Genomic DNA, 20,927 nt, shown 5'->3' on the forward strand with positions numbered 1-20,927 from the left:
TGTCTCCTTTCTCTGTTCGTTTACTTATTTACTTATTTATCTATTTATTCATTTCCCTATGTTCTCTAAATCTCTGTAAAGCGTCTTTGAGTATATGAAAAGCGCTATATAAATGTAATGCATTATTATTATTATTATTATTATTCCTCAAGTGTTTGTCAATCAGTATCCTGAAATTCTGCAATGTATGTTTGTGGATGCGACTACTGTTTCACCCCACCAAACGGCCCTAAGAATTAACTCAATAAGCGTGGAGACTTTGGCCAAGATTGAACATCATGTCAGGGGCAGGAAACATTGGACGTGAAGGCAGTGGTAAACGACGTTAACAGTGAAATGCTCAAGTCCAAAACCACGTGGGGTAGGGCACAGTGCTTGGGTAATGACACTGGTTTATTATTGTCACACTTACAGAGATAAAGTGAAAATCTATTTTTTGTGTGTTATCCATGCAAATTAAACTACACATCGTTGAAAAAATTGTGCAAGGGCTACAACGATAGATTGGAAAATTCACGCATACATAAAGTCTACTTAAGAGCCTGTTAGCTCTGCGAAAGAAGCTGCTCTTGAGTCTGGATTCAAACATTTGTAGCTTCTACCCCTAAAAGTAGGTGAAACCTAGTCATTGGCCATGAGAATCGCAACTATTGTTTGGCTCAGACATTATGTTCTGACAGAGTCTTCAGGGTTCTTTCAGTGACTGACTCAAACAGTCGTACCATTGTAAAGAACAGAAAGTACACAGAATTTGCAGCTCTAGTTTCGAGGAATAATGAAGATGAACAATTGAGCCGATTCTGGTATTTGAACAAACTATAAAAGATAGTTCTATTGAATTGCCACTTTTTTTAGCTTCATTGTACAAATAATGAATATCTTGAAATGAATATTGCGATCTAATAATATTGCAAAATCTCAAAATTAACCTTTGAGTTACTGTCGAAAGTGTCCACTTGACTACTGATGATCAAATAATCTTGGTTTTCCTGTGTAAAATGTTTTACATCACTGCTTTCTGGGACAGTCAAAGCCTGAATCTGTGGAGAAAATCAAAGCAAAGAGACGAATCATTCCTTGAGATTCAAGGAAATGAAGGTAAATAAATCTCCTGGGCCCGATTATATATATCCAAGGACACTTAGGGAAAGCAGAGAAGAAATTGTAGGAATCATTGTTAGATTCACGTGAGGTGCTGGAAGGTGATTATTGTTGTCCCAATATCTTAGAAAGGCTGCAAACAATAGATCACTAATCCTACCATCTGTGGTAGGAAAGTTACTGGAGAGGATTCCAAGGAATATGATATACATACATGCATATGGAAGGACAGAGGCCGATTAGGGATAGTCAGCATTATTTAGTGCATCTAAGATTGTGTCCCACAAAATATGATTACGTTTCTTGAAAGAGCAACTGGACAGGTTGATGAGGGAAGGATGTAGACATAGTCTACAACAAGGCATTTGATAAGGTTCCGCACAGAATGCTGCTCTGGAAGTATATATCGCATGGGATCCAGGGAGAGCTAGCTGACTGGACACAGAATTGGCTTCATGGTAGAAAGCAGAGGGTGGTTTTGGAAGATTGCTTTTCGGATTAGAAATCTGAGTCCAGTGGTGTGCCTCAGGGTTCGGTGCTTGCCTATTGTTGTATGTCATCTACATCAATGGTTTGGATGAGAATGTACATTTTCAGTGAAAGATGCGTGAATTTGTAGATTGCACTAAAATAAATGGTATCATACACAGTGAAGATGGTTAATTACAGTGGAATTTTGATCAGCTGGGCAAGTGATCCAAGGAAAGGCTTATGGACTTTAATTCAGTGGAGTGAAGGTGTTACATTTTGGGATGTCACACCAGGACAGGACCTTCATCGTCAATGGTAGAGCCCAGGGGAGTGTTGTAGAACAGAGTACAAGCACATAGCTACCTGAAAGTGGCGTAGCATGTAAATAGAGTGGTGAAGGCGGCTTTTGGCACGCTGACCTTCAACACAGGGAATCAAATATGGAAGTTGGGCCATAATATTACAGTTGTAAAAGATTTGAGGGAGACTGCACGAGGAGCATTGTCATCAGTTTTAGTCACCACGCTGTAGGAAATATGTCATTAATCTGGAAAGAGTGTCGAGAAGATTTACATGGATGTTGCCAGGACAAAAGTCTGAGCTTTTGGGAGAGGATGGCTAAGCTATGATTTTATTTGTCAGAGCACAGTAGGTTGAGGAGTGTTCCTGCAGAGGTATATAAGATTATGAGAGGAATAGATGGGGAATGCACAAAGTCTATTTTTCCCCAGGTAGGGGAATAAAGGACCAGAGGACATAGATTTAAGATGAGAGGGGAACAATTTAATAGGAACCTGAGGGCCAAGCTTTTCACATAGAGGGTGGTGGGGAAATGGAAACAGCTGCCAAAGTAGTTGAGGCAAATACTATAACAATATCTGAAAGGCATTTAGACAGGTACATGGATACAAAAGGTTTAGAGGATGTGGGCCAAACCCAGGCAAATGGGGCAAACTTGGATGGGGCATCTTGGTTGGATGAGTTGGGTCAAATGGCCCGCTTCAATTCTGTATGACTATCACAAGAATAATAACATTGTACATTAATAACATAAAACATTGCACCATTTATGAGAATTTAAACCAGCATTTTGATGAAAGCTATGAAACATGGCTAGCTCTGCAAAATAAAATCTCATATATGACCACACTTTCTAAATTATTATCTCTATCCATTTTTGTAAAACCATTAAACTGAAGGGCATCATCCCTGATAAACTTGACAATATTTATTCCCCCCCCCCCCCCCATGTAGCAACCTAAATACAAACTTAAGTATAAACTTAGATCCTATTCATTTTAAGTCTGCCTTGAGCCAGAAAATATATGGGTAATCTTTTTCTAGCACGCTGGTAAACTAATCTAGACAGATGGGCATAAATGCAACTTTCAGTAAATGTTGTATCATCTGATTACTTTAATTATTCCTTTAAAGTACTAACTGCAACAGATTTGTGTTATTCACCACTTCTCTTCATGCAAGGACTTGAACACAAGAAATATTCTCTTGGTCACAGATTTCATCCTAACGCAATTTCCACAAACATAGCAGTAATGAGGAACAGGTTTTTAAAACCCAGCACAAAAACTGCAAGGATCATTCGAGACCCCAAAATTCCTTCAAGCCAGAGGTCAACTGACTAAGCAAATCATTACGACGTAATGAAAATTTAATAATACATTTTTATTTGTCATATGTAGGTTGGCACAGGGTCAACGATACAATGAAATGTATTTGACAAGACAACGGGTCACCTCAGCAGTAATATTCCAAGGATAAATAAGATTTAAAAATGACATTAGTAAGGCAAAAAGACAATATTAAAAATAGTTTAAAAGACAATATTAAAAAATAATCAGCATATGTGATTTGAAATAATAATAATAATAATAATAATAATAATATTCATTTATTGTCATTGCAACGAGTACAACAAAATTAAAAAATAGCCAATCCTGACGGTGCGTACAAACATATATGCAATAAATGCAAAAACAAATAAATACATAAATACAATTAAATACAATTATCTTAAGTACAAGATTTTTTAACGGTGTTGCCTAGTGCAAAGGTAGTGTTCAGTTCTCGTATGGCCCTGGGGTAAAAACTGTTCTTAAGTCTGTTTGTTCGGGATTTGATCGACCTGAAACGTCGACCAGAGGGCAGATGAACAAACAGACGGTGGCCGGGGTGGGATGGATCTTTTATTATTTTGCCTGCTCTACTGAGGCAGCGTAGGCTGAACAGGTGCTCCAGGGAGGGCAGTGAGCAGCCGATGATCTTCTGGGCCGTCGTGATGACCCTCTGAAGGGCCTTCCTGTCCTTTTCTGAGCAGCTGGCATACCATGTGGTTATACAGTATGCCAGCACACTCTCGATGGAGCAGCAATAGAAGGACAACATGAGCTTCTCCTGCAGGTTGGTTTTCCTGAGGATCCTCAGGAAGTGGAGTCTCTGCTGTGCCTTCTTTACTGTGGTGATGGTGTTGGTAGACCAGGTAAGATCCTCTGCGATGTGCGTACCCAGGAACCTGAAAGCTGGTACCCTTTCCACACAGACCCCATTGATGTAGAGTGGGTCGTAATCTCCACTGGTTTTTCTAAAGTCAATTATAAGTTCCTTTGTTTTGGAGGAGTTCAGGACCAGATTGTTCACTGAACACCATGCTGCCAGCCTTTGGATTTCATCCCTATAGGCTGTCTCATCTCCTTCTGAGATGAGTCCAACCACAGTCGTGTCATCCGCGAACTTGATGATGGTGTTGGTGGGATGGGTGGGGGCGCAGTCGTGAGTGTAGAGGGAGTAAAGGATGGGGCTCAACACACAGCCCTGTGGTGAGCCGGTGCTCAGTGTAATGGTGGAGGAGAGGTGAGGGCCTATTTTGACGGTCTGGGGGCGGTTGGTCAGGAAGTCCTTGATCCAGTGGCAGATGGTTTGGGAAAATCCAAGGTCGGAAAGTTTGGTGACCAGTCTGCTCGGGATGACCGTGTTAAAGGCAGAGCTGAAGTCGAGGAAGAGCATCCTCACATAGCTCCCCTGGTGTTCAAGGTGGGTCAGTGCAGTGTGAAGAGCAGTGTCGATGGCATCCCCTGTAGACCTATTTGCTCTGTAGGCAAACTGGTGTGGGTCGAAGGTGGGTGGGAGGCTGGCTTTGATGTGCTGCAGGACCAGTCTCTCGAAGCACTTTGTGATGACCGGTGTGAGTGCTACCGGACGGTAGTCGTTAAGACCGCTGATGACAGACTTTTTCGGCAGTGGGATGATTGTGGCGGACTTCAGGCAGGGAGGGATGGTGGATTTTAAAAGGGACAGGTTGAAGATTTTTGTGAAGACCTCAGATAATTGGTCTGCACATTCCCTCAGAACTCTGCCCGTCACACCATCGGGGCCTGCAGCTTTCCTGGGATTCACTGCTCTGAGCACGCGCTTCACATCATACTCCTGCACAGTGAAGGTGTTGCTGTCAGGTGCTGGAGAGGGTGTTATGTCTGCCACTGTAGCTTTCACCTCGAAACGAGCAAAGAAACAGTTAAGTTCCTCTGCCAGCGAGGCGTCGCCGTCGGCAGTCGTGCGGTTGCTGGTCTTGTAGTTGGTGATGTGCTGGATGCCTTGCCATACCCGCCGTGGGTCGTTGTTGGAAAAGTGGTCCTCAATCTTCCTCTTGTAGGACGCTTTGGCATCCTTGATGCCTCTCTTCAGGTTGGTTCTAGCAGCACTGTATAGAGCTCTATCACTAGACCTGAAGGCGGTGTTACGGTCCTTGAGGAGAGACCTGACATCCTTTGTCATCCAGGGTTTTTGATTGGGATACAACCGGATACGTTTGTCGACGGTGACATTGTCAACACAGTTTTGGATGTAGCAAAGTACAGTTGATGTGTACTCCTCCAAGTCCTGATCCTCAAAAATATCCCAGTTGGTCCTTTCGAAGCAATCCTGCAGCTGCGAGGAAGCTCCTTCAGGCCATGTCTTAACAGTCTTTATGGTGACTGGAGCTTTCCTCCTGAGTGGGGTGTATGCTGGAGTTAGGAATATGGACAGGTGATCTGACTGCCCCAGGTGTGGTAGTGGTGCTGACCTGAAACCCTTCTTAATATTTGAGTAAACCTTGTCTAGTGTGTTTTTCCCCCTGGTAGCACATCTTATGTGTTGTTCAAGTTTCGGGAGAACTGACTTTAGGTCTGCATGGGTGAAGTCCCCGGCTATGATGTGGGCTGCTTCTGGATATGTGCTCTGTTGTGAGTTTATTGCACCGAGCAGGTAGCCTAAAGCTGTGCCAGCGTTAGCATTCGGTGGGATGTAGACTGCTGTTACTATAACCCCTGTAAATTCGCGAGGAAGGTAAAAAGGCCTGCATTTAACTGTTAGGGACTCCAGATCAGGAGAACAGTGGCTATCTATGATTTGGATGTTAGTGCACCAGCTGTTGTGCACGTAAATGCATAACCCCCCCCCCCCTTGCTCTTACCGGAGTCGATGTTTCTGTCCCAACGAAACGCTGTACGCCCGGCTAGCTCAATGGCTCCGTCTGGGATAAGTGGATGAAGCCATGTCTCTGTTACTAAGAGAATGCAACAGTCCTCCACGAGTTTGTTTGCTGATATCTGTAGTTTTAGTTCGTCCATTTTGTTGATGATGGATCTGGCGTTGGTGAGAAACATGCTGGGTAGCGGTGGTTTGTGTGGCTGTCTCTTTAGCTTGGCAAGTATACCGGACCGGCATCCTCGCTTTTGCTTCCTGTTTCTCCTCCGCCTGCGACGCCTGTTCGCGCCGACAACTATCCACGGAGCGCCCGGTGTCCTGGCTATCTCTTCCGGTATATTTCGCGGGTGTGGAAATTCGCGCACAAGGTCCCGATTGCACTGGAATCCTATGATCAGAAGATCCTTTCGGTTGTAGGTAGGATTTGCCTGATTTTCCTGATTTTCATGACTAAAATTGACTAACAGACATAACACAGATAACACACATAAAACGCACCGAAAGGGAGAGCTGTGAGCCGCTGCGTCCGTGCGCGCCGCCATCTTCTGTCCATGTGTTTATGAGTTCAGAAGCCTGATGGCCTGATGGTAGAAACTGTTCTTAAGTCTGGTGGTACGTGCAGCCATACTCCTGTATCGTCTGCCTGATGGTAACAAGGAGAACAGCCTGCGTGCTGGGTGGCTGTGGTCCTTGATGATGCTGCGTGCCTTCCGCAGGTACCGCCGGTAGAAAATGTCCTGAATGGCCGGGAGACAGTTGCCAGTGATGTGCTGTGCCATCTTCACCACTCTCTGTAGTGATTTGTGGCTGTGGGCAGAACAGTTCCCGTACCAGACTGTAATGCAGCCCGTTAGCAGGCTCTCGATGGTGCATCTGTAGAAGTTTGTGAGGATGCTGACGTTCATGCCAAACATCCTCAGTCTTCTCAGGAAAAAGAGCCGCTGGTGGGCCTTCTTTGTTATTGTGTCCGTGTGCAGTGTCCAGGAAAGGTCCTCAGTGATGTGCACACCGAGGAACTTAAAGCTGCTGACCCTTTCAACCTCAGCATCACCGATGTGGATGGGGAGGTGTCCACTCCCCCGCTATCTCCTGTAGTGCACGATCATCTCTTTAGTTTTGCTGACATTGAGAGAGAGGTTATTTTCCTGGCACTAGCTGTTTAGTGCCTTTACCTCCTCTCTGTAGGCTGTCTCATTGTTGTCTGTGATGAGGCCCAAGATGGTCGTGTCGTCAGCAAACTTTAGGATGCTGTTTGAGCTGTGCTTAGCAGTACAGTCGTACGTGAACAGGGAGTACAGGAGGACTGAGCACACAGCCCTGTGGTGTGCCTGTGTCGAGTCAAATTGTGCGGCACGGTGGCGCAGCGGTAGAGTTGCTGCCTTACAGCGAATGCAGCGCCGGAGACTCAGGTTCGATCCTGACTACGGGCGCCGTCTGTACGGAGTTTGTACGTTCTCCCCGTGACCTGCGTGGGTTTTCTCCGAGATCTTCGGTTTCCTCCCACACTCCAAAGACGTACAGGTATATAGGTTAATTGGCTGGGTAAATGTAAAAATTGTCCCTAGTGTGTGTAGGATAGTGTTAATGTGTGGGGATCGCTGGGCGGCGCAGACTCGGTGGGCCGAAGGGCCTGTTTCCGTGCTGTATCTGTAAATCTAAAAAAATAAATCTAAAAAAAAATCTAAATCAAAGTCAAATCAAATTAATTTCAAATAGTGATCCTACATGATCAATATTGGGACTATATTAGTCTCATATACTCCTCTACTAGATTGATCTTTTGTCTTTTTGTTTCTTTGTCATCTTTTTGTTTCTTTGGCAGTCCTCTGGTAATGAGGATACCTTGCATCATCTCCAGTTATGTGGGTTTCTCAGGAGTGGTTGATGAGACTTCAGTTTCTGCCACAGATGGGGAAGTTGGAGATTGACCAGGTAGATTGAATGAATGAACAAGGTTCCTGCACATCCCAAGTGCTTGGCCTCTATACTCCTGTCTAGTGCTTGGTGCCTACATCCTCCTGGAAACTATTTGCCTTGACAGACCCGAGTAGTCTTGTTTCTTTGGAGTTTATTTCTGTTCACTTTGACATTGCATCCTTTTCAAGATCATCACTCCTGCATTCTCCCTCATCACAACCTTTCCCTTCTATTTCCCTTCCTTCCTTATTTAACTTGGCTCTGATGTAAGATCACTGACCCAAAATAATAATTCAGTTTCTCTTTCCACAGATGTTCCTCAACCTGCCCTGAGTTTCCTTTATTACCTCTGTTGCTGTACTATTAATGATTTGGATTTTGAGTTCATAATGCTTGCAGATCTAACAGTCTCTGGCATTACTCTGCAGTCATGACAGCAACTTTGAGTGATTTCTGTGATGCAGAAATGTCAATGCTGTTGTCAGAGATACAACACTACTCTGCGAGCTGCACTGTTTGCAGCAGTTTTCCATTCAACCAAAATAAATAGCAAAACCCAAAAGACAAACTGATTTATCCATGGCTGACAAATATTGCACCCAATCAAAGGAAGCTGGTTATAAAGGTTATTAACCAGAAATAAAAATAGGCTTTTAAATTGAGCGTGTTTCAAAACACAGCAAAGAAAGACCAAGAAACTGATCTAAAAAAATAAGCTGCAGAATCTGAAGTAGACAAGCAAGAAATAAAAGAAGATAGACACAAAATGCTGGGGTAACGCAGCGGGGCAGGCAGCATCTCTGGAGAGAAGGAATGGGTGACGTTTCGGGTCGAGACCTTTCTTCAGACTGATGAAATAAATATGTAAGAGGTTCTATAACATGTAAAAGGGGGGAAAAGACACGGGGAAATGTGGATCCTTGCAAGTAGAAACAGAACTTATAATGGGTATAAGGAATTAATCAACTACTTTGGAAATCAGTCTTATTGAAAACAAAATAATCTGCTGGAAATAATAGAGAACCAATGGTCTAGTGAGAATGAGGAAATGAGTATTATTTTTTTTAAAAGCCTTACAGAAGTGAAAAAGCTTGGAGGTCAATAAATCCTGAGATCTCACGCAGAGGATGGTGGGTATATGGAGCAAGCTGCCAGTGAGGTATTTGAGGCAGGTACTATAACAACATTAAAAATTAATTTGGACAGTTACATGGCTAGGAAAGGTTGAGGGATATGTGCCAAACATGAACAGGTGGGAGTAACAGATCGGGCATCTGGTCAGCATGGGCAAGTTGGGCCGAATGGCCTGTTGTCATGCTATATGACTATGACTATCTACATCACAAGTTCAACAGGTGGTGGCTATTTAAGTGCTATTGTTAACATCTTCCAAAATTCTGTGGATTTTGGAATTGTTTGCATGGTTAGGACACCAGTAAATGTGACCCTACTAGTTAAGTAAAGCTTGAGATGTAAAACTGGGGACTACCAACTTCAAGCCTAACATCAATATCAGGAGAAATGCTGCAATGTATAAAGTAGATCAGTTAACAGATCACCCTGAAAAGAATAAAAGACATATAGAGTTGTGGGCAATATTCTGATGTGTATTAAGAATTGGTTATCGGCCAGAATGCATAGAGTGGGAATAATTCGGAGGCTGATGTTTGTAGGGTACTGTAGTTAATCCTCGCTAATCACAATCTATATTCATGATTTAACTAAGGGAACCAAGTGTCATAATTCCAAGTTTGATGAAGGTACAAAACCATATGGGATTGAGAGTATGTAGGAGGATGTTCTGTGCCTTCAATGGGATGAAGATGCAATATCATGTGAAAAATTGAGTTCTTTCATTTGGTGAGAAAACAGAGCAACAGTTTATTTTGTTCTCATGGTGAGAGGTTGGGTAGTGTTGATATATAAATGGACCAAGATTAACTTGTGCACAAGTCATTGAAAGTCACCATGCAGGTGTAGAACCATAGAACCATAGAAAATAGGTGCAGGAGTTGGCTGTTCGGCTCTGAGAGGGCTGATCATCCTAAAGCAGTATCACGTTCTTGCTTTTGCCCCATCCCTTGATTCTGTGTAGCAAGTGATTTGTATACAACTGGCATTTTGCCTACTTTATAAGACAATTTGAAAAGATATTTCCTCATGTCAAAGAAAGAATCTATTTAGCCCATTATGTCTATTCCAGCTCTCAGGGAAATCGCATTAATCCCAGTCTCCCACTTATTTCCCTGTAACCCACCTTCTCACATGTGCCCATTTAACACCCAACAATTCTCCAATTCACCCACCAACTAGCCTATCCATGGGATGCGGGAAGAAACCTAACACCCAAAGGGGTCACAGGAAAAGCATGCAAACTCCACTTCCACATCTGCAAAGCTACCTGGAAAAACAGGAGAGAAAGTGTATTTCTGCAGTTATATTGGTCCTTGGTCACACATGAAGTATGGTGTTCAGGTGTGATCTCTTTGCCTTAAAAAGGACATGCATGCCGTGAAGGAAATGCAGTAAAGATTCACTAGATTAGATCCAGGGATGTCAGGTTTGTTGTATAGTCATAGTCATAATAAGCACTTTACTTGTCCCCGAAGGGCAATTCAAATTCACCACCATGCAGTCCAACATTTAAAAAAAGCAATAAAGCAACAAACACAATTCACAAGTCCAACACAAAACATCCATCACAGTGAGTCCCTCCAATCCTCCTCACTGTGATGGAATGAGGAGTGACTTGGCCTATTTCTGAGAGTTTATATGCATGAGGGGAGAAATCTTCAGTCCTCCAAGCACTTAATAGGCTGGATGCAGGAAACATGAATTCCCTGTCTACGGAGGCAGGAACTTGCGATCACTGTCTCAGAATGAGTTGGCTGTTTAGGACCGAGATAAGGATTTTTTTCAAGAGGGCTTTGGAGACTGAATCATTGAATTAATTCAATAAACAGGTGTCAATATACAGAAAGTGCTGGATGAACTTAGTATGTCAGGTAACATCTGAGGAGGAAATGGACAAGATGTTTTGAGATGGGATCCATCTTCAGACTCTTCTGAAGGTCCCGACCCAAAATGCTGCCTGTCCAGTTCCACCACAGATGTTGCTGAGCCACCGAGTTCCTCCAGCACTTTGTCTTTTGCTCAAGATTCCATCATATGCAGTTCCTTGGGTCTCCAGATATCAGAGGACTTCTGGACATTAAGAAAATGAAGCAAAATTCCACTAGTGCATTAAAATTGGCTGAGGGAGATCAGCCAGACTTTTGGTGAGTTGTGGATCAGACTTGAAGGGACATTTGACCTATTTCTCCTCTCATTTTCTATGCTCTTCTAAATGACTGAAATTAACATTAAATTTAAACAATTCATAAGATGGTACTTCCTCAACGTATGCTAAAAATCTTAAACTGGATTGTACATAAGATTCATGATATATTAAGTGGCACATTGACAGTTATTAACACTGACACTTCTAAACTACTGATTTTAAGCATTTACATTATAATTTCAAAATACAAAGGACAATAAAATAAAAAACAAAATATTAAGATTTCCATCTTAATCAATTTGGTATGTTCTACTTCAACACATTATAATATTTAACCATTTAAATGGAAAATGTCTCTTTTGTTTGTTAGCAAATGCTTGCCAGAATTTATATTAAGTGGGTTCAGTGATAAGCTACCCTGATGGCCTTAAAGGCCGAGTGGTGAACTGCCTAGTCCGTCAGAGGCTTGTTACATCCTTCCATCCAGCCACCGTAAATTTGCATCAGGAAAGCTGAAAATTATGTAAAGGATACTTGTCATTCTTCGACTTTCAGAGAGAAAATGTCGAAGCTTCAAAGCCCAGTCATCCAGACACAAGAACAGCTTCTTCCCCATTGCTACCACAGGCCCATGAAGGTTAGATCGCATGGGATCCAGGAAGAGCTAGATGACTATCTGTGGAATTCTCTGCCACAGAAGGTAGTTGAGGCCAGTTCATTGGCTATATTTAAGAGGAAGTTAGATGTGGCCCTTGTGGCTAAAGGGATCAGGGGGCATGGAGAGAAGGCAGGTACGGGATACTGAGTTGGATGATCAGCCATGATCATATTGAATGGTGGTGCAGGCGCGAAGGGCCGAATGGCCTACTCCTGCACCTATTTTCTATGTTTCTATGTTTCTATGACTAGCCAACTGGATAGAGAATTGGCCTTATGGTCGGAAGCAGAGGGTGATGGCAGAAGGTTATTTTTTAGACTGGAGGCCTGTGACTAGTGGTGTGCCTCAGGGATCAGTCTTTGTATCTATTGCTCTTTATATTAATGATTTGGATGAGAGTGCAGAAAGCATGATCAGTAAGTTTACAGATGATTCTGAAGAGGGTGGTATCATAGATAGTGAAGATAGTTATCAAAACTTACAGCAATTGATCAATTGGGTTGAGGAATGGTTAATGGAGTTTAATGCAGATAAGTGTGAGGTGTTGCATTTCAGAAGACAAACCAGGGCAGGACTTTCACAGTGAATGGCAGGGCCCAGGGAGTGTTGTCGAGCAGTGGGATCTCCAGGATACAAGCACATAGTTCCACAAAAGTAACACATGGATTGCTAAATCTCAATGTTAGCATTGATTGCTATTGGTTTGCTGGTGTCCACAATTCTGGTTAATGATATCTGATAAACTATATTACCTCTCTCCTTACCCCTTCCTAGTCATTTTACCAGTTCCACAGTTCTCCACATTGTGGCTCGAGATCACACCACCAATGGTTACCAGGCAACACCCTGCCTAAGGTCTTTTGCGGCTGAGCCTGATTAGTCCTGGTCTTTTCTCACCCCCAGCTCTTCACCTCCCCCCTCCCCCGTCCTACTTTCTGTCTGAACAAGAGTCCCAACACAAAACATCACCCATCCTTTTTCTCCAGAGATGCTGCCTGACCCGCTGAGTTGCTCCAACCTGAGTTACTCTAAACTATGTTATATATGCACCGATTAAATACATTACTTCAAATGGACCAATATTTAATTCTGTCAAAACAACTCTAATTCGCTGCAATACATTCAAATTAATAACTAAAAGCAGGAAGCTATATGTAGATCATACCAATGTTAATTCAGATTGCAATGTAAACCTGTAAATGTCGTTGTTGGATGCTTTTGATCCAGTTACTCCGCTGTGAGTAATGATTATATAGGATACATCATTTCTGACAAAGGATGTGCAGCCTGTGGGATTTTGTGCTTCAATGTTCTACGAGAAAAATAATGAAAAAGTCAATTTCACAATCAGTTCACAGGTTTCAACAATGATTCAAAGTCAGTTGGAATTTCAGAATAGGCAAATCAAGAGTATTCTGGGTTTTTTTAACCTGCACTGGGACAAATACACCCTGCCATTGATGAAGGGTTGACAGGGCATCCACATTCCAATTGCTTCCGTTTATTCGAAGAAAAATTCCAAATAGGCTGTGGTTAAATGTCAGGAAACACCACCTCATGCCGAGTGTTTCGGAGAAATTCTGCAATATGGACAGCACTTGAATATCACCACCTGAAAAGACAAGAACAATGAGGACATTAATTAAATTATGATGATTTTAATCAGAACTATGTTACATCACAAACCTTAGTGATTTACTTTTCACTGTCAATTTGTATCTTGAGTGTCTTGCTGAAAATATAGTCTTCTTCTAATATATGTTTCAATGTTCTGACAGCCTCCAGAAAGACCTATGGTCCTGATGGCAATTCACCATCTGAACAATGGCTGCCCATTGCCATCTAATCAATTCCTCTCAGCTACAAGTTTATTTTTCCTTGCATGCAAGCGTGTAGACAAGTGGGTTTTCAAAAGAAAAGTATTCCTCCCCACCTTCAAAATACTGCAATATTAAGCTAAATGAAGATTGCAAATGCATCTGTACTGACGTTAAGAGGAGAGAAAACAAATAGCAAAGGTAGTAATATCAGTACATATGAATCAAAGTTCCCATCTCAACTCACTGAGCATATTGACCAAAGTACATTCTGAACCATTGACCATATAGGAACCGGTTACATTTTGCACAATCGGTCTCTGCCATCAGCCTATTCCAAATTCACTGTTCCAAACATCAATCTGGTGAATCATTACTCCCTCTGCTGGAAACATTGGCAAGATAAATGTCAACCTCCAATGGTTCACCCAAAAAAGCATCACCATTGGTCTCCCAACAATTTTCTACAGATTGTAGTTGTTGTTGGAACCCCCATTTCCTCCCATTTCTTTTGCTCTTCCTACGCTTCAAATATATCATCCTACTTGTTTTATAATCACTTTGCAGCCTCAGAAAATGGATATTTAGATTAATAGTGTACCATAGATATTTAAAAATCAAAGCACTATACATTGTTAGATGAGAAATCACATTATCTCACAGAAATGTGAAAGATGGAACCAATATTATGACTGATTTTTACAATGTGTTCCAAATACATTTCAAATTATTTTTAATTCTAGTAATGTCCCGCAGAATCAATGTTTTGCCATCATTTTTCCATTTAAAGCAAAATGCAAGTATACACTTAGAAATAAATTGATATGAGTAAATAGAGCTGAGGTAAAAACAATTGGAGCAATAAAGACCTTCTGAAAAACATACAGACTAATATTCCAAAGGCAATCAAAAGAGATTAATTCAAGATAGAATAATTGTCCATTGCACTGATAGTCCAAGTTATTATTTTTTTGAGAAGGATATAGATCAACAAGGTAGTCTAATGAACCCTTGTGACTAGCTCTACAAAAGCATTTATATATTTTAAAGTACATGACAAAATATCAGCATCTAAAAGGTCTCAACCAAAACAGCTTGTGACATCGAAGTTCTCCACCAGTGAAAATGAAATATAAATGAAATAACAAAGAATAAAGCTGAGATAAAAAGTTACATTATTGTTGTAAATTGACATCTACTTCATCAAAAAAAGAAGAAACTGTTCATTGAAATAAAACCCGTTTCTGTTATTGGTAACAATGCATGCACCAATATAGCCACTTAAAAACATTTTTGGCTTTCACATTAGAATTCTATTTAACCTTTTGTAACAGATTTTCTATGGATCACTCCATCTTATTTCTAAAAATACAACTCACTGATTCCATCTGCTGTTCCAGCTTGTGTCTCCCATTCCACTGTGACTCTATTCTCTAAACCGTTACTTCGTGAAATATTTAAATACAGAGTTCTATTGCCTTCCTCCAGGTTCTGGACGCGAGTCCTACATAAAATAACAAACGAATGAAAATGTTTCTGATTTCACAAAGTAAATTAATTGAAGTGCAAATCAGTTGTTGTATGAAGTTTTACTTCCCATGGACCAAAATTGATGCATCATTGATCCACAAGATTTTGTTGTGGCATGCATTGGGTTAGCAAGTGTTAGGTGACAGGGGAATTTGACTTGGCCTCAGTACTATGCATCATGGAAGGACAGAAAATACATGAACCAGAGATTCTGCTTTGAACTGCCGTCAAATGAATTCTTGACAAAGTGTGTTGGAAAGAAAAGGTGCCATCATACAAGAGCAAGCTGAATTCCACTGTAAGCCCTCGTCAACAATCACATCAATCTTTTTCAATCAATCTGCGGACTGGTTAGCATGCAACAAAAGCTTTTCACTCTACCTCAGTACACGTGACAATAAACTGAACTGAATCTATTATCTTGGCTTCTGCATGTACAGCACCAATTTGGTTACATATTATCACTGAAACTCACTGAACAAACTTCGGTTTATCACACAGGATAATATCATTTGAATTAAGCAGTCTGATCAAGGGTTGTTAAAACCATCTCCAACTTGGTTAAAATTATTATTTAAACTTTTTCTAAGAGTGCCACCTACCTTCATATTTTGTAGGTTAATACAATTAGGATTGGTAAGATTTTAGAGTTCATTATAAAGGATGAGGTTACGGGGTAAGAAGTTCACAATAAAATAAGCCGAAGTCAGCATGGCTTTGTGAAGGGGAGGTCTTGCTTGACAAATTTGGTGGAATTCTTTGAAGAAGTAAATAGCAGGACAGACAAAGGAGAATCAGTAGATGTTCTTTACTTAGATTTTCAGAAAGCCTTTGATTAGGTGCCACAGGTGAGGCTGCTAAGGAAGATGAGAGCCCATGGTATCAAAGGGCAGATACTAGAGATAGCAAGTTGTCTGGATGGCAGAAGACAAAGAATGGCAATAAAGGGGGCTTTGTCTGGTTGACTGCCAGTGACTAGCAGAGTTCAGCAGGGGTCAGTGCTGGGGCCGTTACTCTTCTCTTTGTGTATTAATGATTTGGACAAGGGGATTCAAGGCATTGTGGCCAAGTTGGCGGATGATACAAAGATAGGGTCTCTGCAGAAGGCCTTGAACAGGTTGGGAGAATGGGCAGAGAAGTGGCAGATGGAATATAGTGTAGCAAAGTGTGGAGTCATGCATTTTGGTAGTAGGAATAAAGACGTAGACTATTTTCTAAATGGAGAGAGAATCCAGAAATTGGAGGTGCAAAGGGAATTGGGAGTACTGGTGCAGGATTCCCAAAACGTTAATCTGTAAGTCGAATTAGTAGTAAAGAAAGCAAACTCAATGCTGGCATTTATATCAAGAGGACTTGCATGTAATGCTGAGCCTCCTCCATAAGGGGCTGGTAAGGCCGCATTTGGAATATTGTGAGCAATGTTGGGCATCATATTAGAGGAAGGATGTGCTGGCTCTGGAGAGGGTCCAGAGGAGGTTTACAAGAATGATCCCAGGAATTAGTAGTTTAACATATGATGAGTGTTTGTTGGCACTGGGCCTGTACTCGCTGGAGTTTAGAAGAATGGGGCAGCAACCCAAACTTCAGGTTATTGACAGTTTTGAAATAAATGGCAATACTATCAAATTGTAAATTCTTCAAAAGATCTATTAATTAAAGGAAATATTTGGAATTGCAAATTGAGGCCAGAATTTGAATTCATGTCCTTTGGATTATAATTTTATTTTGCTGTGATAAGCTATAGAACAATCCCAAAATAACCTTAATCTTCAATGTATATTGTTATGTGTGTTAGCTTTGCCTGACCTGTTTCCTACTGGGAAGATGCTAAAAAGTCCCAGTGGTGCCCGATTCTGAAGGACTGTTATCATGACCTGTACTTGGTCTCCCAGCCTAGCCCCACCTGTAGGGCCAAACAAAGTAACCAAGAACTCTTCGTCCATCTCTGACTCTTCATCCAATATAGCAGAAATCTTCAGAATCTGAAGAAACAAAACGAAGAAACAAGATACCACTTATAATTGAATATGGTACAAGTTCCACAAAGTACTCAATGTCATTTCTCAGTACTCAAGTTGGCCACGAGAGGGGGCATTTAATTGAGCTTATCAAGCAGTCAACTATCAAACTAAAAGCAAAAAAAAACAAAGTACTGGAAAAATTTCAGTGGGTCCTGGAGCATCCAATTAAAGAAGGGTCCCAACCCAAAATACCACAAATCTGCCAGGTTCTTCCTGTTTTACACTTTAATTTATTTCCAAGATTCCAGGATTTGAAGTCTCTTGTGTCCCCTATCAAACCAAGAACCATAGCGTACTACATCTAATAGAAGACTATATAACCTGACATTAAGCCAGAGGATTTTAGCCTGTGTCTGGTAAAATAATTGTCAGATTCAAGGATCCAACCAGGGTCGCACACGAGGGTGGACTGGGTGTCACAGTGGTCAGCTTGTTAATTGGAGAAAGGCGCAAAAGTATTTTACTAATATTCATTTTGTTTTAAAAGCAACATAGACTGTGAAGTGAGGTGAAATTGGGCGCTGTGAAGCACCACATAGTGTGAATAGAAAAGTGTCCATTGAGTGTAGGAAGGAACTGCAGATGCTGGTTTTAAACCGAAGATAGACACAAAAAGCTGGAGTCACTCAGCAGGACAGGCAGCATCTCTGGAGAGAAGGAATGGGTGACATTTCGGGTCGAGACCCTTCTTCAGACTGAGTCACCCTGCTCAGACTCAGTCCATTAAGTGCAGGTCACTCTGCTAGCAACAGAATTAACAGAACAGAAGACAATAATTAAAGGGATTAACAGGGACTGGATGTACATCCACTACTTCCAATATTAAATGCATCTTCTTAAGTACTTTTTGTCCCTGGATCTTTGTTTTTAAAACCCATCTGCATACAAATTAGGAGCAAGAATTATCCACTCTGCCGCTCTGCCGCTAGCCACAGGAATCACCAGTTCTGCCATTTTAATAAGATGGTGTGCCAATGTAATTTTAACCTTAACTCTGTATTTTCATCCACTCATGGTAAACTTTCATCCATTAGATTATCAATTATCTGTCTACTTTTTGCCTCAACCTGATGATTTTCACCACCCCTTGAGGATGCTCAGAGAAAAAATGTTTTGCTTCACTGTCTTAAACAAGAAACAACTTATTTTAAATGCTGACCCCTCGTTCTAGTTTCTTCCATGAAAAGAATCATTTACGCCACATTCACTCTGTCAGGACCTCAGATGTTTGAATCAAATTCCCTCTCACTCTCCTAAACTGCAGCAGATGCAGGCCAGGACTGCCCAGCCCTTTCTCACAAGACAACTCCTCCATTACACGACCTCTTTGACATTAGAAACACAGAAAATAGGTTCAGGAGTAGGCCATTCGGCCCTTCGAGCCAGCACAGCCATTCAATATGATCATGGCTGATCATCCAAATTCAGTACCCCGTTCCTGCTTTCTCCGCATATCTCTTGATTCCGTTAGCACTAAGAGCAATATCTAACTCTCTCTTGAATACATCCAGTGAATTGGCCTCTACTGCCTTCTGTGGCAGAGAATTCCACAGATTCACAACTCTCTGGGTGAAAAAGTTTTTCCTCATCTCAGTCCTAAATGGCCTACCACTTATTCATAAACTGTGACCCCTGGTTCTGGACTCCCCCCAACATCAGAATTTTTTTCCTGCATCTAGCCTGTCCAATCCCTTAAGAATTTTATATGTTTCTATATGATCCCCTCTCATGCTTCCAAATGCCAGTGCATTAGTTGCTTGTTTACTTTAACACCATCAGGCAAGAGGCAGAGAAGTGTATATACGCATACGTCCAGATTCAGGGACAGTTTCTTCCCAGCTGTTATCGGGCAACTGAACCATCCTACCACAACTAGAGAGCAATCCTGAGTTACTATCTACCTCATTGGAGACCCTTGGACTATCGTTGATCGGAATTTGCTGGACTTTATCTTGCACTAAACATTAGTCATGTTATTCCCTTTATCATGTAGACTGTGGATTGCTCCATTGCAATCATACATCATTTTTTCCACTCACTGGTTAGCAAGTAACAAAATATTTTCACTGTACCTCGGTACATATGACAATAAACTAAACTCTTCACAGCTTTAATTTAAATTTTCACTTCCTCTGATTTTTCCATTTTTTGCCAGGTTCTTTCATGTGCTGTCAATCTGACATTTGTCGTAAATCCTTCTTCAGCTTCATCTTATTCTCCAACCTTTGTCATGAAGGGAGATCGGACTTTAGTCTCCTTGTCATTCTCACCATGAAAATGTAGGCAGGCTGTGGCAGAATTATTTTCTCTTCAAATGCTGTCCTTCTTTCAATTATAGTTTTGCCTACCAATCTTTAATTTCCAAGTCCCATTTTCAAGCTGCTAAAATGATCAAGGTTTCAAGGTCAAGGTTTCAAGGTCAGTTTATTGTCACATGTACCAATTAAGGTACAGTGAAATTTGAGTTATCCCCCTGCAAATGAGTAATTATGCTCTAGATTGCTTCACGTTCTTTTCCAGAATTAATCCTTGAAAGTGGCATCACAGGTAGATAGGATGGTCAAGAAGGCTTTCCGTACATTGGCCTTTATCAGTCCGAGTATTGAGTATAGAAGTTGGGAGGTCATGTTACAGTTGTACAAGACATGGTGAGGCCACATTTAGTGTGTTCAGTATTGGTCACCCTATTATAGGAAAAAGGTTACTAAATGCAGGCAGGTGGGACTAGTGCAGTGGGATCATGTTGGTCGGTGTGGACAAGTCGGACCAAAGGGGTTGTTTCCTCGCTGTATGATTGTATAACTATCTTATCTCTATCAATATCTTATAATGTGATCAATATTGAATGAATGGCCTCTCAACGGCATTTGTTTCACTTGACTCACCTGCCCCAGAACTACAACCAGCAATCCATGCTTCAAATAATATATTGCAAATATACAGTTCTCACAAAATTGAGTTTAGATCAGAGCTCTATGTTGAGTTTGATTTCTCACCCGTTTAATTTTACTGTCGAATAGCACTGCAAGCATTTATGTTGAGAATAGCAATGTTATCCAGAATATATTTTTCTCATTTACCCTCTAACCCTTCCATAAATCATTTCAAACCTACACCTCCTATTTTATATTATTTGAGTCTGAAGAAGGGTCTCGACCCGAAACGTCACCCATTCCGTCTCTCCAGAGATGCTGCCTGTCCCGCTGAGTTACTCCAGCATTTTGTGTCTACCTTCAATTTAAACCAGTATCTGCAGTTCTTTCAAACACGTACAGTATTTTAATACTGTAGCCAAAAATATTTTAAATATTTCAAGTGATTTACCTTCTGCTTTACACCATCTTCTAGTATAATAACACCTTGTGCAGGTGTGAGGTCCAACAAAGGATCAGATCCATTCATACTTGTGACTGTATATTGAACAGAAACTTGTCCAAATGTTCCTTGAGGTGGGTTTCGTATAATGTGCAGTGCTGCGATGCTCTCTGATGCACCAGGGGCACTTGGTTCCTTAAGGAAAAAGTGCTCAGTGTTGTTAAACAACAGAATCCCATGTCCATCATCATTGGCAGAGATGGTCACTGTGGCTGTAATAACAATAACATTCTATAAGTAGAAGCCCAGATGGATTAAGCAATCGTCCTCAAAAT

The 20,927-nt window shown here is 41.3% G+C and overlaps 1 protein-coding gene across 1 annotated transcript in view; it reads right to left on the reverse strand.

Annotated features, from left to right (window-relative positions):
- Positions 1-20,927, reverse strand: part of adgrv1 (adhesion G protein-coupled receptor V1) — a 385,526-nt gene that overhangs the window by 229,689 nt on the left and 134,910 nt on the right. Inside the window, exons 43-48 of the mRNA XM_078397039.1 lie at positions 20,602-20,864; positions 17,063-17,238; positions 15,106-15,230; positions 13,340-13,521; positions 13,075-13,221; positions 930-1,040 (exon numbers count right to left, since the gene is read on the reverse strand). Coding sequence (XP_078253165.1) covers positions 930-1,040; positions 13,075-13,221; positions 13,340-13,521; positions 15,106-15,230; positions 17,063-17,238; positions 20,602-20,864 — 1,004 coding nt within the window. The remainder of the gene's footprint in view (positions 1-929; positions 1,041-13,074; positions 13,222-13,339; positions 13,522-15,105; positions 15,231-17,062; positions 17,239-20,601; positions 20,865-20,927) is intronic.

Source organism: Rhinoraja longicauda, chromosome 3 (assembly GCF_053455715.1).
Source record: "Rhinoraja longicauda isolate Sanriku21f chromosome 3, sRhiLon1.1, whole genome shotgun sequence".
NCBI classification, from domain to species: domain Eukaryota; kingdom Metazoa; phylum Chordata; class Chondrichthyes; order Rajiformes; family Arhynchobatidae; genus Rhinoraja; species Rhinoraja longicauda.